This window comes from Suncus etruscus, chromosome 1 (genome assembly GCF_024139225.1).
Source record: "Suncus etruscus isolate mSunEtr1 chromosome 1, mSunEtr1.pri.cur, whole genome shotgun sequence".
NCBI lineage: Eukaryota > Metazoa > Chordata > Mammalia > Eulipotyphla > Soricidae > Suncus > Suncus etruscus.
The window spans coordinates 7,486,307-7,512,935 of NC_064848.1; the positions used below are offsets into that span (position 1 = coordinate 7,486,307).

The following is a 26,629-nucleotide window of genomic DNA, read 5'->3' on the forward strand; positions in this document are numbered from 1 at the left end:
GATAAAATTTTGCTTTTGAAGCAAATGGAAAGAGTTCAAGGGGATTAAGGGAAGTAAGTCAGGAAGGAGAAGACATGTATTGTTGGATGATTCCTCCTACGTGTGCAACTTAAGAAAACAAAACTGGGGGCCGGGCGGTGGCGCTAGAGGTAAGGTGCCTGCCTTACCTGCGCTAGCCTTGGACGGACCGCGGTTCGATCCCCCGGCATCCCATATGGTCCCCCAAGCCAGGAGCGACTTTTGAGCACATAGCCAGGAGTAACCCCTGAGCGTCACCGGGTGTGGCCCAAAAACCAAAAAAAAAAAAAAAAAAAAACCAAAAAAAAAAAAAAAAAAGAAAACAAAACTGAATAGATAAAAAGAAATGTCAGATTAGTGAATGCTGACAACAGAACTATTTATTGATGCAAAAAAAAGAGAAAGTAGGAGGTGCGTTGAAAAGATAATGGGGGGGCCGGAGAGATAGCATGGAGGTAAGGTGTTTGCCTTTCATGCAGGAGGTCATCTGGTCCCCCGTGCCTGCCAGGAGCAATTTCTGAGCGTGAAGCCAGGAATAACCCCTGAGCACTGCCGGGTGTGACCCAAAAACCACAAAAAAAAAAAAAAAAGAAAAAAGAAAAGATAATGGGTTTGGGGGCCAGAGAGATAGCAGGAAGGGTGCTTGCCTTGTACATGGCCAACCTGGGTTTGATCCTGGGCATCCCATGTGATCCCCTAAACCCCTCCAGGAATGATCCCTGAGTGTAGAACCAGAAATCAGCCCTGAGCATCACTGGGTGTGGCAAAAAAATTAAAACTCATAAGATGATGGGTTTTTACTTGTAAGATCAGTTAATTAAAAAATTTATATAAAAGGGGCTGGAAAGATAGCACAGCCATAAGGTGTTTGCCTTGCAATCGGCCCACTCAGGACCTATGGTGGTTCGAGTCCCGGCATCCCATATGGTCCCTCATGCTTGGCAGGAGAGATTTCTGAGCACAGAGCCAGGAGTAACCCCGAGCGCCACCGGGTGTGGCCCAAAAACAAAACAAAAGCAAAAAGCTCCTGACTAATCCAAGCTCTGGACTCAGGGGCCCAACAACCTCTTCTACAACTCAACTACCCTGCACATTGTCCCTAAGGATCACAAAGTGAATGATGAAAGGAAGAAGGTCACTGTGATGTCACATATACTAAAGCCAAAGCTTGGAAACAATCCATATGTTTAAAACGGGGACAGTTAATGCAATGACATTACTGCCAACATGCTCTTCACAGGTCAGAACAGTGTCCTGCAGCTCCAGAGATCAGAAGATTTTTGCAGCCACTTACGTTGTCGGTGACATCCAGGTCACAGCCCGCATCGATGAGGAGCCGCAGGAGCATAGGGAAGTTGCGCCTGACGGCAAGGTGCACAGGAGATGTGTCCTGCTGCAGGACAGACATCACCTATCATGGCTTCCCAGGGACAGAGTAGTGCTGGGGGTGGACTTCCTCTCTCCGACCACTAGGATGCTAACTTCCCCAAAGCTGTAAGAGTCCCTCCCTAAACTCAAAGCTGACCATAGAGCAGAGTAGGGTCCTGAGGGCCCAAAACTCACCACTCCATTCCAGAAGCTCTATAACTGATTCAGGAAGTCATTTATTTCCTTTCTCTGTTATGTGATGAGTGCTTCTTGCTAAAGCACAATGTTCTGTTCCCTCATTCCATCCATTCATGAACCCGGGGGCAAATTATCCTGGCATTTGCCATTATTTTATTTTATTTTATTTTATTTTTGGTTTTTGGGGCCACACCCGGTTACTCCTGACTATGCGCTCAGAAATCACTCCCGGCTTGGGGGACATTATAGAATGCTGGGGGATCAGATTGCGGTCTGTCCTAGGCTAGCACAGGCAAGGCAGACGCCATACCGCTTGCATCACCACTCCAGCTCCTTGCCTTTATATTTTTATTTTATAAATGGAACCACTGACACTCAGAAAACTTAGCCAACATGCCCAGGATATGTGACTAACGAGACCTTGTGTGGCTGTTAGTTACCTCAGTACCGAGATAAAGGCTTAATCATTATTTATAAATGGAATAAAAGGGGCCCGGAGAGATAGCACAGCGGTGTTTGCCTTGCAACCAGCCGATCCAGGACCAAAGGTGATTGGTTCAAATCCCGGTGTCCCATATGGTCCCCCGTGCCTGCCAGGAGCTATTTCTGAGCAGACAGCCAGGAGTAACCCCTGAGCACCGCCGGGTGTGGCCCAAAAACCAAAAAACAAAAGTAAATAAATGTAATAAAAGGGGTGCAGGGAAGAACTGGCAGTTCAGGTGCAGTGCCTGGATTCCAAATCTAGCTCTCACAGGAATGAAGGTCCTTAAAGATGGCCTGGACACCATGTCCGCCTCAGCAGTGTCCTCTAGGTGTCACTGTAGCACACAATAGGACCGTACAAAGTCAGAAAATTGTTCTATATCTCTACTTCCTATACAGAGGTACCCACACTCTTGAGTATAAAAAACTGTCAGAGCAAGCTGGAGTGATAGCATGGCGGGTAGGACATTTGCTTTGCATGCAGCCGCCCCCGGTTTACTCCTCAGCATCCCATATGGTCCCCCGAGACTACCAGGAAGAATTTCTGAGGTGCTAAGTCAGGAGTAACCCCTGAATTCTGCCACAGGTGGCCAAAATAAAGCAAACAAAACAACAAAAATAAAAGTAATGTAGGGGCCGGAGTGGTGGCGCAGGACGTAAGGCCTGCAGGTGCTAGGCCAGGACGGACTGTAGTTCGATCCCCCAGTGTCCCATATGGTCCCCAAAGCCAAGAGCAATTTTGAGCACATAGCTAGGAGTGACCCCTGAGCATCACCAGGTGTGGCCGAAAACCAAACAAACAGAAAGTAATTTAAAAAATTAAAAATTGGGTCCGGAGAGATAGCACAGCGGCATTTGCCTTGCAAGCAGCTGATCCAGGACCAAAGGTGGTTGGTTCGAATCCCGGTGTCCCATATGATCCCCCCTGCCTGCCAGGAGCTATTTCTGAGCAGACAGCCAGGAATAACCCCTGAGCACCGCCGGGTGTGGGCCAAAAAAAATTTAAAATACCAGAATACAACACACACATACAATGATATCTTTTATTTATTTTTTGTTTTGTTTGGGGGTTTTCTTGGTGGTTTGTTTTTGTTTTTTGTGCCACATATTTAGTGCTCAGGGCTTATTTTTGGTTCTGAATTTAGGAATAAGTAAATAATAAGTGGTGGGATCAGAGGACCATATAGGAATGCCAGGCATAGAACCTATGTCGGCCGTGTGTAAGGCAAGTGCTCTACCCACTGTACTATCTCTCCCACCCCACATTTTTACCTTGTGATCTGAGAAAAATAGGAAGTTTAGCAAAATTGGTAGGAGAGTTGTGGAGTCCCCACAAAGGTTAGGGCACATGCCTGTGTGTGGACCCATTTCAATCCCATCACAGGCTTCCTGAGCACCAACAGGTATGGCTCTGGTGGTCTCTCAACATTGGCAATTTCTTCCTGCTCGGGTCCCCAAGCAACACAGAGCCTTTGGGACCAACACTAGACCAACACACATTTGGACAACAATGGCTGGAAGTGACCCCAGCTCCTCTGAATACTACTTGGGTGGTTCCACCAAAAAATATCTGGCATGATACCTGAGTGCAGAGCCAGGAGTAAGTCCTGAGTACAGGTGGGAGTGAGTGAGTGAGTGAGGGAGGGAGGGAGGGAGGGAGGGAGGGAGGGAGGGAGGGAGGGAGGTAAGGAGGGAGGGAGGAAGGAGGAAGAAGGAAGTAAGGAAGGAAGAGGAAGAAAGGAAGGAGGAAGGAAGAAGGAAGGAAAAAGAAGGAAGTAAGAAGAAGGTAAGAAGGAAGGAAGGAAGGAAGGAAGGAAGGAAGGAAGGAAGGAAGAGAAAGGAAGAAGGAAAGAAGGAAGGAAGGAAGGAAGGAAGGAAGGAAGGAAGGAAGGAAGGAAGGAAGGAAGGAAGGAAGGAAGAAGGGAAAAAGAAGGAAGGAAGGAAGGAAGGAAGGAAGGAAGGAAGGAAGGAAGGAAGGAAGGAAAAAAGGAAGGAAGGAAAGAAGGAAGGAAGGAAGGAAGAAGGGAAAAAGAAAGAAGGAAGGAAGGAAGAAGAAGGAAGGAAGGAAGGAAGGAAAAAGGAAGGAAGGAAAGAAGGAAGGAAGGAAGGAAGGAAGGAAGGAAGGAAGGAAGGAAGGAAGGAAGGAAGACTGGCTATAAACTCAACAAGCCAAGTTCATGCTTTGCCTTCAGAAAGTCCAAGTTCAATCTTCAGCATCATGTGTGAACATGAGTATATCTGAACATGGCAAAGAACAATCCATGAACACCAAGCACGGAGTAGTCCCTGAACCCAGCTTACCTATGTTCAATCCCTGGCACCACAAAGAGTCCTGTGCGCCCATATAGTCCCCTAAGCACCACCAGAAGTGATCCCTGAGCACAGCGTCTGGAATAAGCCCTGAATATATCCAGGTGTGACCCTAAAACAAAACAAAAAAATTCTTGGATCATGGATTTATGGAAATTTAAAATTTGGCCTTTGAAAGATAATTTAGCCCATCCATTGCCACCATCTTTCCAGCAGAAAAATGGCCCAGCTCCTCCATAAAGCTCTAAAAGAAAATAATGGCCACCAATGCCTCCCAAGTACCTCCTGGATCAGGGCTGATGCCCCTGTGGCATTCTCAGAAAGTAGAGTCATTCTCATTTCTACATAAACTACAGAAGCCCAACACCACATCCTACACCCTCCAACAGAAACAGCCAGTTTTGGGGGCCAGAGAAATAGCATGGAGGTAAGGTGTTTGCCTTGCATGCAGAAGGCTGGTGGTTCAAATCCGGCATCCCATATGGTCCCGAGCCTGCCAGGAGCGATTTCTGAGCATAGAGCCAGGAGTAACCCCTGAGCACTGCCGGGTGTGACCCAAAAATTAAAAAAAAAAAGTGACCAGACTGATAGAACAGCAATAGGGCATTTGCCATGAACGACGTCAACCCGGGATGGGCCTGGATATGATCCCTGGCATCCCTGAGTCTGCCAGTAGTGATTTCTGAGTGCAGAACCAGGAGTAACCTCTGAGCACTACTGGGTGTGGCAAAAAAAATTATTATTTATGGGCAAGTATATTCAGTTTCTAAACATAGAATATGTTTTTAAATAAATAAATAAATAAATAAATAAAATAAAGAAGGGGCTTGGGAGGTGGCTGAAAGGGCTGAAGCACAGCTTTGCATGCAGGAGGTTTCTATACCATATAGTCCCCCAAACACTGCCAGAAGAGAGCCCCAAGTACAGAGCTAGGAATAGCCCCTGATTACCAGAAAGTGTGATACAAACCAAAAAGAAAAAGATTATAAAAAAAAAAAAAAAAAAAAAAAGACCCCGGGGCCAGAGAGATAGCATGGAGGTAAGGCGTTTGCCTTTCATGCAGAAGGTCATCGGTTCGAATCCCGGCGTCCCATATGGTCCCCTGTGCCTACCAGGAGCAATTTCTGAGCATGGAGCCAGGAGTAACCCCTGAGCACTGCTGGGTGTGACCCAAAAAAAAAAACCACACACACACACACACACACACACACACACACACAAAAAAAAGACCCCACCACCAAAAATTAAAAGAAGATCATAAGACTTAATTTATTTAGGAATAAAAATATTTCTGTTTTAGGATAAGAGGTAACAGCAGGCAGGGCTCTTGACTTCCATGTGGCCTACCCAGATTCGATCCTCAGCACCCCATATGGTTCCCCAAGTCCCACCTGGAGTAATCTTAAACAAAAAGCTCAAGAAATAAACCCTGTATACTATGAGGTGTGTCCCAAAAATAACAATAATAACAACACGTGTGTTTGTAAAACTAGTCAGGAAAGAGAAAACATGGATTTCATCCTTTTTCAGTCCTGTGTCTTTTGTCCAAACACAAACCAACCAACCAACCAAACAACAACCAAAAAACCCACAAGAAACAAAAGAATATAATAAATAAATATAAGGGCTGATAAGATAGTGAAGGGATTTAGGTAACTGCCATACATCTCACATATGGTCTCCCAGCACCTCTCATTCAGGAATGCCTGATCACAAAGTCAGGCATAGTCCCCAAGCATCCAGACATGGCCCCAAAACAAACAACAACAAACAGTATAAATACATAGGGAGACAAAAACATCATCAGTGTGAAAAGAAAATAAGTCAGGCCTGGAGAGATAGCACATCGACATTTGCCTTGCAAGCAGCCGATCCAGGACCAAAGGTGGTTGGTTCGAATCCCGGTGTCCCATAGGGTCCCCTGTGCCTGCCAGGAGCTATTTCTGAGCAGACAGCCAGGAGTAACCCCTGAGCACTGCCGGGTGTGGCCCAAAAACAAAAACAAAACAAAACAAAAAAAAAAAAAACGAAAAGAAAATAAGTCACTTAGAAGAAATCTTGGGGGGTGGGCTGGAGTGATAGCACAGCATTAGGATGCTTGCCTTGCACATAGCCGACCCAGGACTGACGGTGGTTCGAATCCCAGCATCCTATATGGTCCCCCAAGCCAGTCAGGAGCAATTTCTGAGCATAGATCCAGGAATAACCTCTGAACGCTGCTGGGTGTGGCCACAAACAAACAATAAAATAAATCTTTGGGCAGGAAAAAGAATACAGGGATTAAAGCATTTGCCTTGCTCGTGGTCCACTCAGGTTTGATCCCCAGAATCAAATATGGTTCCTCAAGTCCACCAAAAAATGGTCTCTATCTCAGAACCAGGAGTGATCTCCAGTATTAAGCCAGGAGTAAGCCCTGAGCAACTCTGGGTATAGTGCAAACCCTCCAACCACACACACACACACACACACACACCCCGAAAATTGAGGCCAGAGATAGTACCATAGGTAGGGCTGCTCTTGAATTTATTATTTATGGTTGAATGGTTAGAATCTACTTCAATGGCTAGTCATGGAGATGCTCTGTGATGTGGTCACTGAACCAATGAATCACACATACTTACAATATCTTCCAGATAATGGGTTTGACCCCAGAACCTTGGAATGGTTCCTTGGAAAACTAAGTAGCAATAGTTGATGATGGCCTGGGAAAACAATGTTGATCTAGAGAAAAATTCTGGCATCTTCATGGGTAAAAAACAAGCAAACAAACAAGCAAATATCCCTCCCTCGTAGAATTCTTCCTTAACTTGTATTTTTTCTACTCAGAGGTGCTACTGAAGCAGACAGATTGGGAGGTTGGCCATGAGCTCTTGGGAAGGAATAAAACCAAGATGTAACCAAAGAAGTTAATCTATCACATATTCTAAAGTAGAAGAAAGCATGAAGCCTGGACCCACTTTATGGACACTGAGGTTTATCAGTCTAAGTGGCACAGCACAGACCAGAGAAGTCTGGATCCCTTCAGAAAGAAGCTCCAGGGTCAGAGAAATAGCATGAAGGCAGGACTTTTGCCTCTCATGCTAAAGGACCGTGGTTCGAATCCCGGCATCCTTTATGGTCCCCCGAGCCAACCAGGAGCAATTTCAGGGCATAGAGTCAGGAGTGACCCCTGAGCACTGCCAGGTGTGACCCAAAAACCAAAAAAAAAAGAAAAGAAAAGAAAAGAAAGAAGCTCCAGCAGGAATAACTGACTGTGATAGGAACACACAAGTGGATACACACTACCAAGGACTTCTCCTAGACAAGGCCATAGCAATGGATATACTTATTTACATAAAAACTACTTACATAAGGGACAGTTTGGAAGAAAAACTATAAAAATAACTCTACAGAAGTAAGTGGGGACCTCCCTATTCTGGGAGTGGAGATGCCACATCTCTACTTCATGCCCCCATTCCATTCATTCTCTCTCTCCCTCCCTCCGTCCCTCTTCCCCTCCCAGGCTTCCTCATAATTTCTAAATAAAACATTTTATTTTATTATTCATCTCCTCCTGAAGTTCTCTCTGAAAAAAAAAAGGCAGTGTTCCTGAAAAATCCAGGTAGAAATGAGATTTTTCTTTTTTTTGTTTTGTTTTGTTTGGGGGCCACACTCAGTGGTGCTCAGGGATTACTCCTGGCTATGCGCTCAGAAATCGCTCCTGGCTTGGGGGACCATATGGGACACTGGGGGAATCGATAACTGTGGTTTGTCCTAGGCTAGAGTGGGCAAGGCAGATGCTTTACCTCTTGCACTACCGCTCTGGCTCCTGAAATGAGATTTTTCTTTGCAAAGACAAATTTCTTGTTTCAGCCTCAGTTCTACAGTGTCTGAGAAATTGGGGGACAGGGATCATTTCCCCTATCACCACCAGATCAATCAAGTGGGACTCAACTTGGCAACTGCCATATGGAACTGGTGGAATACCAGGTCTGTACCATACAGGTGCTCAGAGCAAATGCTCATCAACCTAAACTTCCTCCAGGGGATCAAGGTGGGCACCGAGGAGGGTAGGGCAGGACACCTCCTCTGAAGCTTTCATCTCTCTTCTTCCCACATCACATAAGCCACCTGCAACACTACTATATATGTGAGGGGGGAATGGAAGAAACTCAAAACAAGCCAGGGCTGCTCAGGTGGTAAAATAAAGGATGCCTTTTTTTTTTTTCCTTTTGGGGGAGATACTAAGTGGTACTCAGGGTTACTACTAGCTCTGTACTCAAAAATTATTTCTGGAGGTACATGGGGAATCATATGAGTGTTGGGGACCAAATCCTAGTTGACTACATGCAGGCAAGCACCCTACTCACTGTACTATCTTTCCAGCCCTATCGCTTTATTTTATTTAATAATTCCAACAAATTGTGCTCGACCATAATTTTTAGTGGTTATTTCAGCTATATGATATGACTACTTTCCACTAGAAATAGTAGATGTTTCTCCATTTATGCAAGGGCAAAAGAGCAGTAGCTATCAGTGAAAAGTGGCTCTGGGAAGTCAAGAGCAAGATTACTCTGTGTGTGAGTGGAAGAGCCAAGTTTTCCGGCACCAAAATACGTGCTTCAGTCTCACAAGGTCACACACTTTGCATGTGGAAAGAAACACCAGAGGTTAGGTCTGCCATAGAAAAGATCAGTATGGGGCCGGGTAGGTGGCGCTGGAGGTAAGGTGTCTGCCTTGCAAGCGCTAGCCAAGGAAGGACCGCGGTTCGATCCCCCAGCGTCCCATATGGTCCACCCAAGCCAGGGGCGATTTCTGAGCACATAGCCAGGAGTAACCCCTGAGCGTCAAACGGGTGTGGCCCAAAAACCAAAAAAAAAAAAAAAAAAAAAAAAAGATCAGTATGTGGCACTGCAGAGACAAATGGGACATAGAGGGAAATGAGACACATGTTCCTTTCCATCCCCAGCACCACATGGTCCCTGAGCATCCATCGGAATGACCCCTGAACACAGCATTAGGAGTAAGCCCTGATGCCAAGTATGGCCCCAAAATTAAAAAGAACAATTTAGGGCCTGAGTGACAGCACAATGGCAGGGCATTTTTCTTGCACACAGCCAACTTGGACGAACCCTGACATCCCATATGGTCCTCCGAGCCTGCCAATAGCAATTTCTGAGTGCAAAACCAGAAGTAATAATCCCTGAGTGCTGCCGGGTATGGCCCAACCCTCCAAATAAAGAGTATTTTTAAAAAAGAAGCAAAATATCATTACTAAAATCCAATGGATAAATGAGCAGAAAATAATCCCTGTGGAAGTGAGAACAAACTGGGTCTCTAGTCTGGAGCACTGGAAGGTGCTCAGATGCCTCAAATTCCTCCATCCTGTGCCTCAGATCCCCCCAACCCAACACAGCAGAGCCCCAAAGCTCCTGTCTCTCTCAGCTGTGCCATCCAGGCCCCACACTTACATGATCAACCACGTTGGTACAGGCTCCTGCTTGGATGAGGGCTCGAGTCATTTCTGTGGAGCCAGTGAGGGCAGCGTAGTGGAGGCAGCTACGTTTTTTCTAGAAGAGCAGAAATGTCAGGTCATTGCCCTGAAGACCCTCCCCATCAGTTTTCAAAAGCACTTGGGGATGAATCACCCCATTTGTATCTCACACACCCCAAGAGCTACTATGTTCAGTTAAACCTAAGGCTGGAAAAGTCAGTGACCATCCAGCGTACAGGGACTTATCACTAGGCAGAGACCAGAGCCTGCTGGATTTACTAGCATGGAAATAGATTCAGAAAGGTTTGCAGAGTGGAGAGATAGTACAGCAGATAGGTAGGGAGCTTGCCTTGTATATGGCTGATCTGGGTTTGATCCTTGGTACTACATATGATCCCAAGCCCACCAGGAGTGATCACTGAACATTGCTAAATGTTGCCCTTCTCCCCCCACACCACCACCAATTAAAAGTTTTGCAGAAAGTGCCAGACTTGGTGGCTGGTTTTAGTGAACCCATCCACAGACACCATGCTTGGTACGCACAAGCACAAAAGAGAGCTTTGAGAACCCAAGAGCCACTCAAGCAATGTTGGGTAAATGCCCCCTTTCTTGGGGCCCTCCTGTGCCCACTTGGCCTGAGGTAGCAGTTCCTACAGGTTCAGAGCTGTTCTAAAAACTCATCTTAAATGGCATCATAACATTCAGGAAAGCATAACTTTGACAGATTATCACCATTTCATTTCCATTTACCATTTTCTCTGTCACTGAGCTTTTTTTTTTGCCCTGATTCTCTCTGATTTCTTTGTGTTATATATGTGGTTGGGGTAGCTCTTTATTTATTTTATTTTTTGGAGCAGGGAAGAGGATCTAATCATTTTCATCCCTTTTTCCAAACCATATGCTATTATTTGTGTTTATATATATTGTTCTTTTTGCTATCATACTCAAATTTCTGAAGCCCAGAAAGAGAATAAAAATATAAAGCCAACAGGCCAGAGAGATAACATGAAGGTGTATATATATATATATATGTAAAGCCAAATTTGGCATAGGGATACGGCTCCATAATGGGTACATACATGGTTTATTCAAGGTTCTGGGTTCAAGTCCCCAGCCCTGTATGCCCACCCTGAGAAATGAGAGTATACCCCACAACCACAACAGCAATAGTCATAACAAAAGGAAACACAAAGCGAAATACTGAGCTGACCCTAAAGAAAGTTCCATCCTGCCCAGGACCCAGAGAACATCCCATGCCCATCTGACGGGCATATGGTGAGGGAATGACACAGTACCAGAGATCATGAAGGCCCTGCTCCATGCCTGACATAACCTCCTATGAGGTCCCCAGGCAGAGATGTCACTGTAGACACAATGATGAGTGCGTTGTGTATATCAGCCCCATCATTGTACTGGAAAATGAGGCTCAGAGAGATAAAGCAGCTGACCAATAGTACAGGTGACATGACCCTGGTTTAAATCTCAGCATCTTATGTACACAGCACAGGAGTGATCCCTGAGCACAGAGCCAAGAAAAATCCCCAAGCACTGATCCAGGAAAAATCCATGAGCACAGGGGCCAGAGCAACAGTAGAGCAGGGCGGGCATTTTCTTTGCATACAGCTGACCCAGGTTCAATCCTCAGTACTCCTTTTGGTCCCTGTTCTAACCAGGAATGATTCCTGAGTTTAGAGGCAGGAGTAACCCCTGAGCATCGCCAGGCATGGCCCAAAACCTGCAACCACCACAAAAAAGGAGAGAAAAAAGAAGAAAAAAAACAAAAACATCCTAAGCATAGAGCCAGGAAAAATTCCCAAGCACAGGGCCAAAGCAGTAACACAACAGTAAAGCATTTGTCTTGTACGAAGCTCACCTGATTCGATTCCCTGGCATTCGATATGGTCCCCTGAGCCTGCCAGGGGGCAATTTCTGAACACAGAGTCAGGAATAACCCTTGAGTGCTGCCAGGTGTGGCCCCAAAACAAAACAAAACGAAACAAAACAAAAATTCCCAAGCACGGGGCTGGAGAGATAGTACAGCAAGTAGGGCATTTGCTTTGCACACAGTCAACCCAGGTCCAATCTCTGGTACTCTATATGGTCCCCCAATTCATCCACGATGATCCCAGAGCCAAGAACAGCCCCTGAGCCCCACCGATGGGGGTTAGTACAAATGGAGGGAAAGGTTAAGTACCAAGCCCACTTAAAGAGTTTAGCAGTGGGAGGCCCAGGCCAGAAACTGCTAAATTCCCAGCACATCCAAGAGTACCAGTTATCCCAACCATTCTGGGAAGACAGACACAGGTTGGGTCCTACCTGGGTAAGAGCGTTGGCACTGCTCCCAGCACGGAGGAGGAGCCGCACACACAGCGCGTGGACCCCTTCCACAGCAATGTGCAGGGCTGTCAGGCCATCCTGAAATGAAGCAGGTGTGAGCCTAGGGCCTAGGCAATACTGTGCCCCCCCTGAATGTTCTCATTTTGGGGGACACATTACCATCAGTCCCCCTATCCCCAATCAGTCTGTTCCCAGAATCCTTTGCACCAGCCTCGTGTGGAGTATTTCTACCAACCCTCACAAACCTGCTACCCCATGGAATTTCTGAGTCCTAGGGTGGGACCTCTGCTTTGGGGCTGTGCTCCCCAGGTGCCTCCCACCTCCCCCAGCCAGACTCACCTGGTTGCACTCCTCCAGCCCCAGCCCGATGTTCACAAGCCTCTGTAGCACAGCAGCATGCCCCCGGCTGGCAGCCAGATGCAGTGCAGTGTTCCCCTCCTGCGGGGACAGGGAGCAAAGGCCCTCACCAGCCCTGGGACCCTCACAGGCCACCCTTGAGTTGAAGCTTGGGGAGTAAACGTTTCATGTCCACAGACAGACTTGAGGCCCTGGGAGAAGCTGCTGGCCTCTGATACTGGCCCCTACAGCCAGGTTCCTCATTTCCAAAGGCCAAATGCTGCATCAGAGTCTCTGTCTCTGTCTCTCTATCCATCTCTCTCTGTGTGTGTGTGTGTGTGTCTCTCTCTCTTTTTGTTTACATGGTGGTGTTGGCACTCTAACCCAGGGTCCCACATAAGTAAGCCACGTCCCAGTCCTCTCCTTCCACTTCAGGATGAACATTCTTTCTTTCTTTTTTTTTTTTTTTTTCGTTGTTGGTTTTGGGGTCATACCTGGCATCGCTCAGGGGTTATTCCTGGCTCCACGCTCAGAAATCGCTCCTGGCAGGCTTGGGGACCATATGGGATGCTGGGATTCAAATCGATAACCTTCTGCATGAAAGGCAAACGCCTTACCTCCATGCTATCTCTCCAGCTATTTCTTTTTTGTTTTGATTTGGGGCCACATCCACCATATTCAGGGGTAATTTCTGACTCTGTCCTCAGGGCTCACTCTCGGAGATGCCAGGGATCTAACCCAGGTAGGGCACGTGCAAGGCAAATGCCTTCCCCACTGTGCCATCACTCTGACCCCAAGTGATCCTCAGTTCTAAGAGAAGAAATGAAAGGGAGACTCCACTGAATGTACTTCTGGACCCCTGCAGCTATGCTTTCAGCTCTGTGGCTTAGGAACTTCTCATGGCCTGGTGGTCTATGAAGATGGGAACTCTGCCTTCCACTCCAGCTCCTGGAACTGCTCCAAGGCACCATCCACCTAATAAACAGCTCTTGTAGTTGTCTGCTCTGCTTTTTATTTTTTGATGACTGCCAGAATGTCTGTGCACATGACAGGCTCCTTTATTGGGTCTCTGAAGATTCCTAAGGACCTAGAAAAAGGCTAAAGAGACAGTTCGATGGACAGAGCTTAGGAGACCCAACAATCCCCGCATGGTTCCTCAAGCACTTGGCCACACTGGCCACACTGCTGGGTGTGGCCCAAAATCCAAACAAACAGGAAAGTTTGAATAGGGTCTGGGATACATGCAGAGGTTCAGTAAGTATCTTTTCAATGGGAAAACTATGTGGTGGTGGGCCAGGAAACCAGTCCAGTGGTTAGTGTCCACACCCATGCATAAAGCCTAAAATTCAACCCTGGCACTACTCCATATAGGCCAGTGTACTTCCCTGCACTGAGGTCACTTGTTGGTGCAATAATCAAGTGTTGACCTCCCCCCGCCCAGTCATCATAACCCCAAAGGAAGAGTAATATTAAGGAGAGCTGGACACCTGTCTCTGCAACTCGAAAACAAGAGGACCAGTCACTTCATACTCATGCCTAAAGGTGACAGGGCTAGAGACAGTGGAGTACCTGCTTTGCATGTGTAAGGTCCTGAGTTCTACCCTTGGCCCTGCAAAGTTGAAGGGTGATAGTGCCTTGCAATCTACCAGTTCATGTTTGATCCGATCATCCCAAAAGGGCCCACAAGCACTGCCAGATGTGATTCCTTAGTGCAGAGTCAGGAGTAACCCTCAAGCACAGCCCGTCCCTCCACAGCCATTTCTCTCCTCATGAAGTCTGGATGGCTCAGGGCTGCCATCAACAGAGACTGTGAACATGAGGTTGCCACACTGCCTCTGTTACAGACAAGAAACATGAGAAACAGGGCAGTGTGGAGGAGGGGTACTGGGCTGGCATCATCCTCTAATTTATAAATAGCTGCATCTTCACAGCAAATCACCTGCCAGAAGCTGGGGGCCCTCAGGAACTTTCTCATAGCTCCCAAGACACCCCAATGGGATCACAACCCCATACCTGCACTCCATGAAGCTCTTTGCTCACTAAGCCAGAGATATTCACAGGGAACCGCAAATGTGGTGACACTGGGCCCACCAGTCCAACACTAACCTGGGCTTCTGTGCTACGGAGGCCAGAGCAGGCACCAGTAAATGGGTCCCCACCAGAGTAGCCATCTAGTCAGAGCAGGGTGTTCCCGGTTGTGTCCTAATACCTTGTCCTTGACACCTTGGTCACAGCCTGAGCCCACGAGGAAGTCCAGTGCCTCCAGTTGTCCGTTCTCTGCTGCCCGATGGAATGGGGTCCTGCCCAGCTGGAAATAGACATGAACCTCCAGACCTGCCACCTCTGTTCCCCACCTCTGGGCTCCTAGCACCCTCCCTGAAAATCACAGATGAAAGTCATAGTAGTGTCCACTGACCCTCAGATCCACTGAGGCTGTCCTGAAGTGGGGAAGGAGTCTCACCCCCAGGATTCCAGGCCATCCCAGGTAGGAGTTCCCCCTCCTTCAGGATGCCACTGCTCCCTTGCTCCCCAGCCACACCTCCACATTCACCACATACACAGATGTTCCTCCAGAATTATGCACTGTGGCTTCCTAAATCCATGGAAATGCAGAGCCCCCCTCTCTCCATCAGGTCCCCTGCCTTGCTCACCTTGTCAGTGCCATCCAGAGCCACCCCCTTCAGGTCCCCTATGATGAAAGCCAGCACTGGCACGTGGCCTTTCGTTGCGGCGCAGTGCAGCAGGCTCAGGCCGTCCTAAAACAAAGCCAACACAGTCTTGCCTGAGGTACCATAGGCACTCCAGGGCCCTTAGCAGTGAGTGTGGGACACCTAAGACGTCTCCACAGAAACAAGCCCAGGAACAGGGGTGGGCCCCAAGGAGGACAACAGATACTACCAGCCCACAGGGCTAGTGGGCCTCAGGGTGTCACAGTTGGGCTAGCTAGTTGTCTGCCCCTTCTCTGCTGAGGGTTTGTGTACTTTTGGTTGGTTGGTTTTGGCTTTGGTTTTTTTGGTTTTGGGAGACACACCCAACAGTGCTAAGAGCTTACATCAGGCTCTGTGTTCAGGAATCATTCCTGATCTTTTGGTATGTCTGGGAACAAACTGGGTTGACTGTGTACAAGGCAAGCATCCTACCCACTATACTATCACTCCAGCCCCCATTTTGTAAAACTGATAATAAATTAGGATCAGAGCAATGCTATAGCAGGTAGATGCTTGCCTTGCACATGGATTTGATCCCCAGCATTCTATCTGGTCCTCAAAGCCCACCATGAGTGCCTGGAGTAACTCCTGGGCACCACCAGATACACAAATTAGAAAATAATTTTGGGGGGGCCGGCGCAGTGGTGCTAGAGGTAAGAGCGCTAGAGCCTTGCCTGCACTAGCCTAGGACGGACCTCGGTTCGATCCCCCGGCGTCTCATATGGTCCCCCAAGCCAGGAGCGACTTCTGAGCGCATAGCCAGGAGTAACCCCTGAGCGTCACTGGGTGTGGCCCAAAAAACAAAAAACAAAAAACAAAAAAAAAAAAAGAAAAAGAAAATAATTTTGGCACCAAAATAAGATGTTCAGATGGAAAATAAGCAAAATAAAATGACACCTGACATTAGTCCTTACTGAAATGCAAAATAAAACCAGGAAAGGTTTTTAACACTGGATTATGAAAAGCAGAAATGTCAGAGGACTCGCCTACTCCACACCAGGTGACCCACAGTGTCACAGGTTAGATCTAATCCCTGTCACAGCTCCTAAGAGAAAGGAGTTTTGTTATGTTAATGAAGTGACTAGGATACCCCCAGGTAACTTCAGGATAGAGGCTGGTTGCCATGGAGATGAGCTGTGGATTCCACTGGAGTTTAAGGCCTCACCCACTTAAGCACCCACAGGAGTTTAGGATTCTGGCAAGGCCTAGGATTCTATCAAACACATCTATCATTAAACCTTTATTAAAAAGGGAGGTGGTAAGAGCAATAGTACAGCGAGTAGGGTGTTTGCCTTGCACCTTGCAGCCCAGGGATCGATTGCTGGAACTGCATATAGTCCCCCATGCATCTCTAGGAAGAAATAATCACTGTGCACCACCAGGTGTGGCCCATATTCCAAAATGAAAAAACAACAACAACAACAACAACAAAAAAAGAGCAGAGCTAGACAGCTAGCTCTGTGCAGCCAGGCAAAGCCAGATGGAATCTTACCTTGTTCTCACATTGGACCTTGGCCCCAGAGCTGACCAGAATCTGGAGGATTTGTAAGTGGCCGAACCAGGCAGACAGGAGCAAAGCATTCATTCCAAACTGGGGGAGAAGGCACAGGTAAGGGGACACGAGCATGAGGAGGGTGTGTCTACCTTGCAGAATCTCACATAGGCATAGGGAGCCCTGCAGGAAGCTCAGCCTTGGGGAATTTAAGTCTTGAATTTAAGATGTTATGCAAACTTTCTTTTTTCTTTAGGCTAAATGATCATTTATAAATGAACCAATTGTGGGCCAGAGAGATAGCACAGGGGTAGGGCATTTGCCTTTTTGCCTTGCCTAACCGGGGGATCGAACTGCGGTCCGTCCTACGCTAGCGCTTGCAAGGCAGACACCTTACCTCTAGCGCCACCTTCCTGGCCCCATCCATTGAGTAATCTTTGTATCTCATAATCATTGTATCTTGGTTTTTTATTGTTGCTTTTGTTTGCTTAGGGGTTCCTCCTGGCTCTACGTAGGCTCAGAAATCACTCCTGGCAAACTTGGGGGACCATATGGAATGCCAGGATTCAAACCACTGTCCTCCTGTATACAAGGCAAATGCCCTACCTCCATGCTATCTCTCCGGGCTGTATCTCGGTTTTTTGTTTATTTATGTTTGTTTTTTGCTTTTTTGGGTCACACCTGGTGACGCTCAGGGGTTACTCCTGGCTATGTGCTCAGAAATCGCTCCTGGCTTGGGGGACCATATGCGATGCTGGGGGATCGAACCACGGTCCATCCTAGGCTAGTGCAGGCAAGGCAGACGTCTTACTGCTTGTGCCACCACTCCAGCCCCAAGAGGGTAGATTTTGCACATGTGTTGGACCCTTTGCTCAGAAGAGGCTGTGAGGTTCTTGCTCAGTTTGAGAGGTGCCCCCTCGAGTATCAATAATATGGATGTTCAGAGTCCAGACATAATGTCCCATATTATGTGTGTGGCTCTAGCCCTGGACAGTGTGTCATACACAGAATGAGCCCACGATGAGGCCTGGTTCTGAGAAAAAGCCCCTAAAGACATAAGGGATAATTTTTTTCTTTTTTGGATTTTGGGTCACACCCGGAAGCGCTCGGGGGTTACTCCTGGCTCTACACTCAGAAATTGCTCCTGGCAGGCGTGGGGGATCATATGGGATGCTGGGATTCGAACCACCATCCTTCTGCATACAAGGCAAACTCCTTACCTCCATGCTATCTCTCTGGCTCCAGGGATGATTTCTGTAGGCAAGTATCTCCCTGCCCACAAGAGGAGAAATGCAGGCTCATCTCAGATGAACAGAGGGGCCGGTCACTTAACCTGCCTGTCCCCAGCATGCTCTGAGCTGCTTGCAGGTTGGGCCAGAGGCCAGAAGACAAGACAGGCCAACCAACAACACCCCCACTCTCCTTTCAATCCAATGGCCTCTGTCCTGAACTTTACAATGGACTTCTGAGACAATAATCACTCAGGGGTCAGGTAGGGTGGCAGAACTGGGGTGTTGTTTTCCCTAGCAACTGCCTGATGTACCCTGGCATGCAGCCCCCACCCCACTGGATTCACCAAAACTTTTAAGAACCAGGAAAAGGGGCCTGTGTGGTTGACTCCTAACTCCAAATCCTCATCAGTACCAAAGTGTGTTGGGATAAAAGTGGTTTGGGTGAAAAGTAAAACCCGGTCCAGACAGACAGAACAAAGGAGAGAGTGCTTGTTATGGATGTAGTTGACCCAGGTTTGGTCCACAGCATCACAATCAGTCCCCTGAACATTACCAGGAGTGATTCCTGAGCACTGTCAGGTGTGAAAACACCCCCCCCCCCAGAGAAAAGAAAACAATTTGTGCCCTTTTGTTCTCTGGAATCTTGGAGAAGCAGCCAGGGCCTGTGATGGCACCTCACAGAGGGAGGCACAAACCTGGGCCACAGCAAAGCCCCAAGAGACCCCTGGGCTCTGGCTCACAGTAGCCAGAAGGGGAAGCAAAGGCCAAGGCTTCTGAGCTGCTCAGAGCCCCAGATTTCCTTTTCTGAGACTCCCCAGTGGCCTCTCCCTATTGCTAATGGCTGTACATGGCCTGCTGCAGCTCAGAGGAGCAGGATTTATGAAGGCCACACCTGCAGTGCTCAGGCGCCCTGCACCAGGCCACACCAATGCTGCTGGGGTTGGGGCTATGGGGCCAGGATCAAACCCAGGACCTCTCAACATGTGGTCCCATCCCGGGACCCTGAGACCTTTTTTTTTTCACTCGTCCCACTGGAAAACACACTTGGGGTCTTTGTGGACAAAGAACTAATGTAAGAGGTTTCAGAGTTCTACTTGGGGTTTACTTGGTTTGTTTTGGGTCATACCTGAAGGTGCTCAGGGCTTACTCCTAACAGGGCCTTGGGGATCCTAAGCAATCCCCCAATATTCACCTCTCAGTGAGGCCCAGTAGGAACAGGAAAGCGTTGCCTCCGGGGAGCCCCTCATGACTGTACAAGGAGAATGGAGTCAGTGCAATGCCCCTGGCTCCTGCCACTGTGACCTGCTGCCTTCCCACCGCACTCACTTCTGCTTAGTAACAACCAAACCAGTTCAGGGTGAAGGAAGGACAGACATACAGACAGACACACAGACATGCCTTATGCCGGTCCCTACCGCATCCTCGTCGTCCACAGCAGCCGCACGGTCCAGAAGCAGCCGTACTGCTTGCTCGTGCCCAGCGCCTGCGGCCCAGTGCAGGGCCACCCTGCCCTCCTGCCGGGGCATAGGTAGCCATAAGGCCATGGGGCTTACGTACTCCTGCCCAGGACTGGCAGAGGAACCTTTAGGGGTGCTAGGAACAGTGACCAAGACCCCCCCCATTCTGGTCCCTTCCTTCCCAACTCAGAACAGCTGAAATGAAATAACTCACAGCTCCTGGGGCACTTTCCAGCACTGTGCACCCAACATTGCCCTCAGAAGCCCAGTTCCCTGAGACTGTTCTCCTATATCTCCCTCCTGTGTCACAGAGGCCTCAGGAAGAGGGTGCCTCATCCCCACCCCAGTGCCTGCTCACTCTAGCATGCTCTGGGCCCTCAGAACACCCCAGAGGACATTCAATTCTGGCCCGATAGCTTCTAGCTGTGAAGGGACAACAAAAAGAATCGCAATTTTTTCTGTGTGGTCCTCTGGGGACCAACTCTTCCTTCCACCCCTGGGCCACTGGTCCATGATGTCCTCTCTGTCTGTCCCACCTGGTTCTAGTCAAAATGCCACTTCCTCAGAGAGCTGCCCCTGTCCCCTTCACCCAGGCCTTCACTTGAGCTGCCCCAGCTGGGCCTGTGGGGGATAGGGAGAGACAGAATGTGTATCTGTGAGTGTTAGTGTGTGAGAGTGAGGGAGAGAGTGAAGGAGGGCGAGAAAGTGACTGAGTGTGAGAGAGAAGGTGGAGAGTGAATGAGTGAGACAATGAGTGAGATGATTCCGTTGTTGGGAGATGATTTAAAGACCTAGTGCTCATGCTTTGCATATGGCAGACTCAGCTTCGATTCCCAGCACCCCATATAATCCTCTGAGCACCTCCAGGAGTGATCTCTAATCTCACGGCCAGGAGTAAGCCCTTAGTACCATTGGATACAGCCCAAACTCCCCTCACCCCAACCCCATAAATTCTTCTGATTGAAGCCATAGCAGTCTCTGGAGACCCAGGCCCTGATTCCCACATCACCTCAGAAAAGGGATGCTGCAGTTAAGCCTCTCCTAAGCCCCAACCCACTCCCAAGCTTTAGCCTCAAGAAGCTCCTGCCAGCTGAAGCACCAAGGCAGGAATGGACCACCACCTCATGGGGTCCTCAGCCTCTTTTCAGATCCATCACCAAAAGGAAAGACTTTTCCCATCTCTTTCTCTGGCAAGCATGGGGCTTCCCTGAAGCCTTACTGTCCTCCAAGGTGGACCCCACATATTTCAAAGCTGCTTTCTAACTGTGTAGCCTCTCTCAGCATTGAGCCCCTGGACTTGGGAGTGCAGGTACTACTCGAACTGGGGTTTACCCCTTTCTACCTCCCTCCCAGTCTCTGACCCCTTACTTTTGACTCTGTACTGCTTATTCCAACCCAGGTTCCTCAGACACCTTTGGACCAGATGTGGGGATTATAGAGTTTCTGGAACTGTCCAAATCTGGCTCTGAGTTGAACTTGACCTTGAGGGCAGTCTGAGGCCATGATACAGGATGGGCAAGAGAATAAGGCCAGCACTGTCTGGTCCACACAAGCACATGCAAGATGCGGCTCTCTCATGGCCCCTTCCATGGGGCCTCCCCACAGCACCTCCTCATCCCAAGTACCCCATTTAGAGGAGCCAATCACGTACATGGTTTCTGGCTCTGACGTTCACTCGCCTGGCCACCAGCTCCTTCATCCTGCCTACGTCGTTCCGCCTGGCAGCCTCATGCAACTGCCTCTCCAGAGGAAGCACTGTGAGGGCAAAAAAGGAGACAAAGGGTCTCACTCTACATCAAGAGGAAGAGAGAAGCCCCTCCTCAGGCTTGGAATCATATCTTCCCTCCAGGAGGTCCCTCATCTCATCACACGTTCACATGAGAGAGACCTGGCAAAACCCAAAAGATAGGGCCAGAAGGATAGCACAGCGGTAGGGTGCTTGCCTTTTAGGTGGCTGATCCAGGACGAACCTCGGTTAGATCCCTGGCCTCCCATATAGTCCCCCAAGCCAGGAGCAATTTCCGAGCACATAGCTAGGAGTTGTCACCGGATGTGGCCCAAAAACAAACAAACAAACAAACAAAAACTCCAAAAGATGGAAGGATACTTGCAAGCCCACCTGGGGGTCTGAGGTATGCCCCCACCCTTCTTAGGACCTGAGGGCTGCCCTTGGGGGCAGGATAGAGATTTGCTTCCACCAGCACCATAATATTTGTCTCTTTTTCTAATTTTTTTTGGGGGGTCACACCCGGCAGCACTCAGGGGTTACTCCTGGCTCTACGCTCAGAAATTGCTCCTGGCAGGCGTGGGGGACCATATGGGATGCCGGGATTCCAACCACTGTCCTTCTGCATGCAAGGCAAACGCACCATCTCCATACTATCTTTCTGGCCCCATCTCTTTTTCTTTGTTTTCTTTCCCCCCCACCCTTTGTTTTATTTATATGTTTTGAGGTCACACCCAGCAGTGCTCAGGGCTTGCTCCTGGCTCTGCACTCAGATCACTCCTGGCAGGGCTGGGGAGGAAACCGTCTGTGGTGCCTGGAATTGAATGCAGGTAAACTTCGCGCAAGGCAAATGCCATACCCATTGTACAATCATGCCAGCTCCACAACCTTTTCCATGGCTTCAGCCAACTACTTTATTTGCCTGTGCCCAGAGGGTCAGTGACTCAGCCCTGAGAACCCATGCCCAGGACATGGTTCAAGACTTGGCCCCCATCTTACTCTCAGCATACACACATGTAAGGGCTCAGCTGGACCAAGAATCTTGGGAATGGGGCCGGAGAGATAGCATGGAGGTAGAGCATTTGCCTTGCATGCAGAAGGTCGGTGGTTTGAATCCTGGCATCCCATATGGTCCCCCGAACTTGCCAGGAGCGATTTCTGAGCATAGAGCCAGGAGTAATCCCTGAGTGCTGCTGGGTGTAATCCAAAAACCAAAAAAAAAAAATCTAAAATAAAAGAATCTTGGGGGGGCCGGGAAGGTGGCGCTGGAGATAAGGTGTCTGCCTTGTAAGCGCTACCAAGGAACGGACCGCGGTTCAATCCCCCGGCGTCCCATATGGTCCCCCCAAGCCAGGGGCGATTTCTGAGCACATAGCCAGGAGTAACCCCTGAGCGTCAAACGGGTGTGGCCCAAAAACCAAAAAAAAAAAAAGAATCTTGGGAACTCTGTCTACACCTGTCTTCCCCCCAAACTCACACAACCACAGAAGCAGCAAAGCTGGCACAGGGAGGGAACCATAAATCCCTACTACAAGGGTTGGCATGAACAGTTCCCAGAGTGCTGGGCACCCATCCAACACCCTTCCATAGACTCAGACAACTATTTGCAGGCGCTATGAAGCAGGTTGTCATTTGTTGTTGTTGTTGTTGTTGTTTTCATTTTAGGGCCATACCTATGGTGCTCAGGGATCACTCCTGCTATATTTGGGGACTAGATGCAGTGCCAGGGATCAAATCAGGGCCAGCTACATGCAGCTGTACTCTCTCAACCCCAGCCAGTTATGTTTTTATAGTCATCTGTAATGAGTTTTAGTCTTTTGTTTGTTTTTTGGGGGTCACTCCTGGAGGCACTCAGGGGTTACTCCTGGCTCTGCTCTCAGAAATCGCTCCTGGTAGGCTCGGAAGTCCATATGCGATACCGGGGATCGAATCACCAGCCATCCTGGGTTGGCCATGTGCAAGGCAAACGCCCTACCACGATGCTATCTCTCCAGCCCCATGAATTTTAGTCTTATGTTCATCTTCCCTCAGCTCCTGGTATCGTGGTGAATGCTGGAACCCTCACACTGCAAAGTGCTGCTGCTGTGGTTTACACACACACTGGGTGAGGGACTGAAGATCAACGCAGCAGAGCTCTGTGGAAAAGTGCCAGGAGTGAAACCCACGACCTCACTGCATAGAAAGCACAGGGGTTAGTTAAGAAACTTTTTTTTTTTTTGGTCACACCCGGCAGTGCTCAGGGGTCACTCCTGGCTGTCTGCTCAGAAATAGCTCCTGGCAGGCACGGGGGACCATATGGGACCCCGGGATTCGAACCAACCACCTTTGGTCCTGGATCGGCTGCTTGCAAGGCAAACACCACTGTACTATCTCTCCGGGCCCGAAATTTTTCTTGTCTAGAGGTGATCTCAGTTCCATCTTCATGACCCCATAGGGACCGCTGAACTCTGCAGCAGTGACCCCTGAGCACAAAGTCAAAAGTAAGCCCTGAGTACAACTGGGTGTGGTCCAAACTGCCCCCTACCACAAAGGAATGCTGAACAATGAAAACTTCCTAGTTTTCCAAAAATCAAAGCACAAGCTCAAAAAGGCAGGCGAGGAGCTTCGAGTCATGCTCAGGGGGTGAGGGGACACCAGTTTAACTGACCCCCCCCCAAGGTCTGCCTTCTTCCCAAGCCAACATAGCAAGCTCCTCAAAAGCCGCTTAGATCCCCAACACCTCCAGGCGCCACTGTGTCCCCCACTTTCCTTTTCTTTTTTTTTTCTTTTCCTTTTTTTTTGTTTTTTGGGTTTTGGGTCACACCCTCAGAACTCAGGGGTTACTTCAAGCTCTGCACTCAGAATTCGCTCCTGGAAGGTTCAGAGGACCGTATGGGATGCCGGGATTATCTCTCTGGCCCCACTTTCCTTTTCTGAATCTCATGGCTGCAGGTTGCAGGAACCAGGAACTGAGAAAGGAGGTGCTTCAGCTCAGAATAAAGAAACTCCTAGCACTTACACTGTCCACTCCCAGCAGGGCCCTGGGCTAGACATAGGGTGTGGGCCCTCACTGTAAAACCAAGGGGTTCGGGCTGGAATGTAGCTCAAATGGTAGGGCTCAGGCCTGTGGGGTTCTTAGAATCATACTTGGTGAACCCAGGTCCCCACCACCAGGAATAGCCCCAGGTCCCACAACACTGTTTATAACTGAGGGGCAAAATAAAGTAGCCTGGGGGGCCGGGCGGTGGCGCTGGAGGTAAGGTGCCTGCCTTACCTGCGCTAGCCTAGGAGACGGACCGCGGTTCGATCCCCCGGCGTCCCATATGGTCCCCCAAGCCAGGAGCGACTTCTGAGCGCATAGCCAGGAGTAACCCCTGAGCGTTACCGGGTGTGGCCCAAAAACCAAAAATAAATAAATAAATAAAGTAGCCTGTACAAATTCCGCCCATCTGCGACACCCTCAGCCTTAGCTGACCTAGAAGGGGTGTGCTGGTGTTTGGGGATCACAGTACCGAGTCCTAATCGGGGTGCAGACTCAGAGACCTGAGGAGTGAAGTGACCACAAAACTCCACCCCTGGTTCTTAGTCGGAAATCTTCCAGCTTGCTTCCAGGTTTGCCCTCACCCCAGGTTCACATGTTGATGGCAGCTCAGGAGGCAGTTGGCATGGGCCATGCATGTGAAAGCCCTGGTTCAGACCCCAGGACTGCAAGGGCCCCCATACACATTAAGGGGTCCCACAATCCTCTACCTAGGTACAAAGGGGCCTGTCCGCAATAGTTGCGCGCACACACACATACACACACACACACACACACACACACACACACACACACATGTACAAAGGGGCCTGTCTGTAATAAGTTGCACACACACACACACCTGTACACACACACACCTGTACACACACACACACACACACACACACACACCTGTACAAAAGGGCCACTCTGCAATAGCTGCACAGACACACACACGTACAAAGGGGCCACTCTGCAATAGTCGCACAGACACACACACCCATACAAAGGGGCCACTCTGCAATAGTTGCACACACACAGACACACACAAACACACACACACACACACCCATCCCTCGAGGGGATTCAACCTGCCCCTGGGGGTTGTTTTCTGGGCCCATCCCACCGCAGCAACTGGGGGCCGAGCCCTAGGGTGTTACCGCGCGCTGGCAATGCGACCCGGGCCCAGGCCAAGGCTTCCATGCTCATCCCGGGGCACAGAGCAACCTCGCTCGGCCCACTGGAGTCCCCACGCCCCGCAATCGGCTTCCAGATCCCCCCACCGACCCAGCCCGAGCCCGCCGCCTCCAGCCTGCACCCCGCCAGGACTCACGGCCATCGGCGCCCCCTGATCGCTCCGGCTCCCCCATCCTCTCCACTTGCAGGGCTGCGATCGCGGGGTGCAGGCGTCGGGTCTTGGGGACCCCGCTCCCACCAGCGCCGCCTCCCGCCCCACGTCCCTGCGTGCAGGCTCGACACGCCCACAGCGCCGCCCTCCTCTCCTGCACCCCAAGTGACCCCGAGCTCAGCCCTAGCAGTCCCTGAGCATCCAAAGCAACAAATGCATTCGATAAATAAAGTCACTCGGATGGTTTCTGCTTCTGTTGACATTGCCCCGGGTGACTTCCTAACAAGTTGGACAAGAGTAGGCAATGAATAGTTGGAGAACAGGTCGATTTTTCTTTCTTTCTTTATTTTGGTTTTGGGGTCACACCCAGCAGCACTCAGGGGTTCCTCCTGGCTCTATGCTCAGAAATCGCTCCTGGCAAGCTCAGAGGACCACATGGGATGCCAGGATTCGAACCCTCTCCTTCTGCATGCAAAGCAAATGCCTTACCTTCATGCTATCTCTCCAACCCCTAAGGAGAAGAGTTTTGAACCCCTTTTGGACCTTGTCATCCTAGACCTACCACTCCCACCCCCCAGGCACCCTGAGTCAATTATTTAGCTGGTGCTTAAGGAAACAAAATGCCAGCTAGCTTGTGTGAAGAGATGGCCCGATTTATTTCTGATCAGAAACAATACAAGTTTAAAATGGCAGCAGATCCAGAGAGAAAGTGCAGTAGGTAGTAGGTAGGGCACTCCCTTTGCACACTGACTTGGGTTCGATGTCTTGCATCACATATGGTTCCCAGAGTCCTATCGGGAGTGCAGAGACAGGAGTAAGTCCTGAACACACTGGCTGTTATTATCCAATAACAGGCAAACAAACAAAAGACAAAGAACCATTAGGAGCCAGTTTAGATGCTGGGTAATGCCAAGTGCTGGTGGGAATGAGGGCACTCTCAACCAGGGCACACTGTGAGGAGGCTTTCTGAAAAATAACCTGTCAGTAAGGAAGAATATAAATCTGCAGCCAGGACTCACAGGACCCATGAAAGAGGATGCTGATGGCTAGGTGGCTCTGTGGTACCCAGGGGATTGGAAGCAGCTTCAGTGTCTGGGCCTGGTGGTTCTATTGCTAGTAAGAAAGGAGACACAGACCCCCAACAG

General features: G+C 49.3%; 1 protein-coding gene across 1 annotated transcript in view; it reads right to left on the reverse strand.

Annotated features, from left to right (window-relative positions):
- ANKDD1A (ankyrin repeat and death domain containing 1A) overlaps window positions 1-26,629 on the reverse strand; it is a 53,937-nt gene that overhangs the window by 15,336 nt on the left and 11,972 nt on the right. Inside the window, exons 2-10 of the mRNA XM_049782894.1 lie at window positions 25,470-25,596; window positions 21,064-21,167; window positions 19,371-19,469; window positions 16,724-16,822; window positions 15,175-15,279; window positions 14,733-14,831; window positions 12,527-12,625; window positions 12,167-12,265; window positions 9,828-9,926 (exon numbers count right to left, since the gene is read on the reverse strand). Coding sequence (XP_049638851.1) covers window positions 9,828-9,926; window positions 12,167-12,265; window positions 12,527-12,625; window positions 14,733-14,831; window positions 15,175-15,279; window positions 16,724-16,822; window positions 19,371-19,469; window positions 21,064-21,167; window positions 25,470-25,596 — 930 coding nt within the window. The remainder of the gene's footprint in view (window positions 1-9,827; window positions 9,927-12,166; window positions 12,266-12,526; window positions 12,626-14,732; window positions 14,832-15,174; window positions 15,280-16,723; window positions 16,823-19,370; window positions 19,470-21,063; window positions 21,168-25,469; window positions 25,597-26,629) is intronic.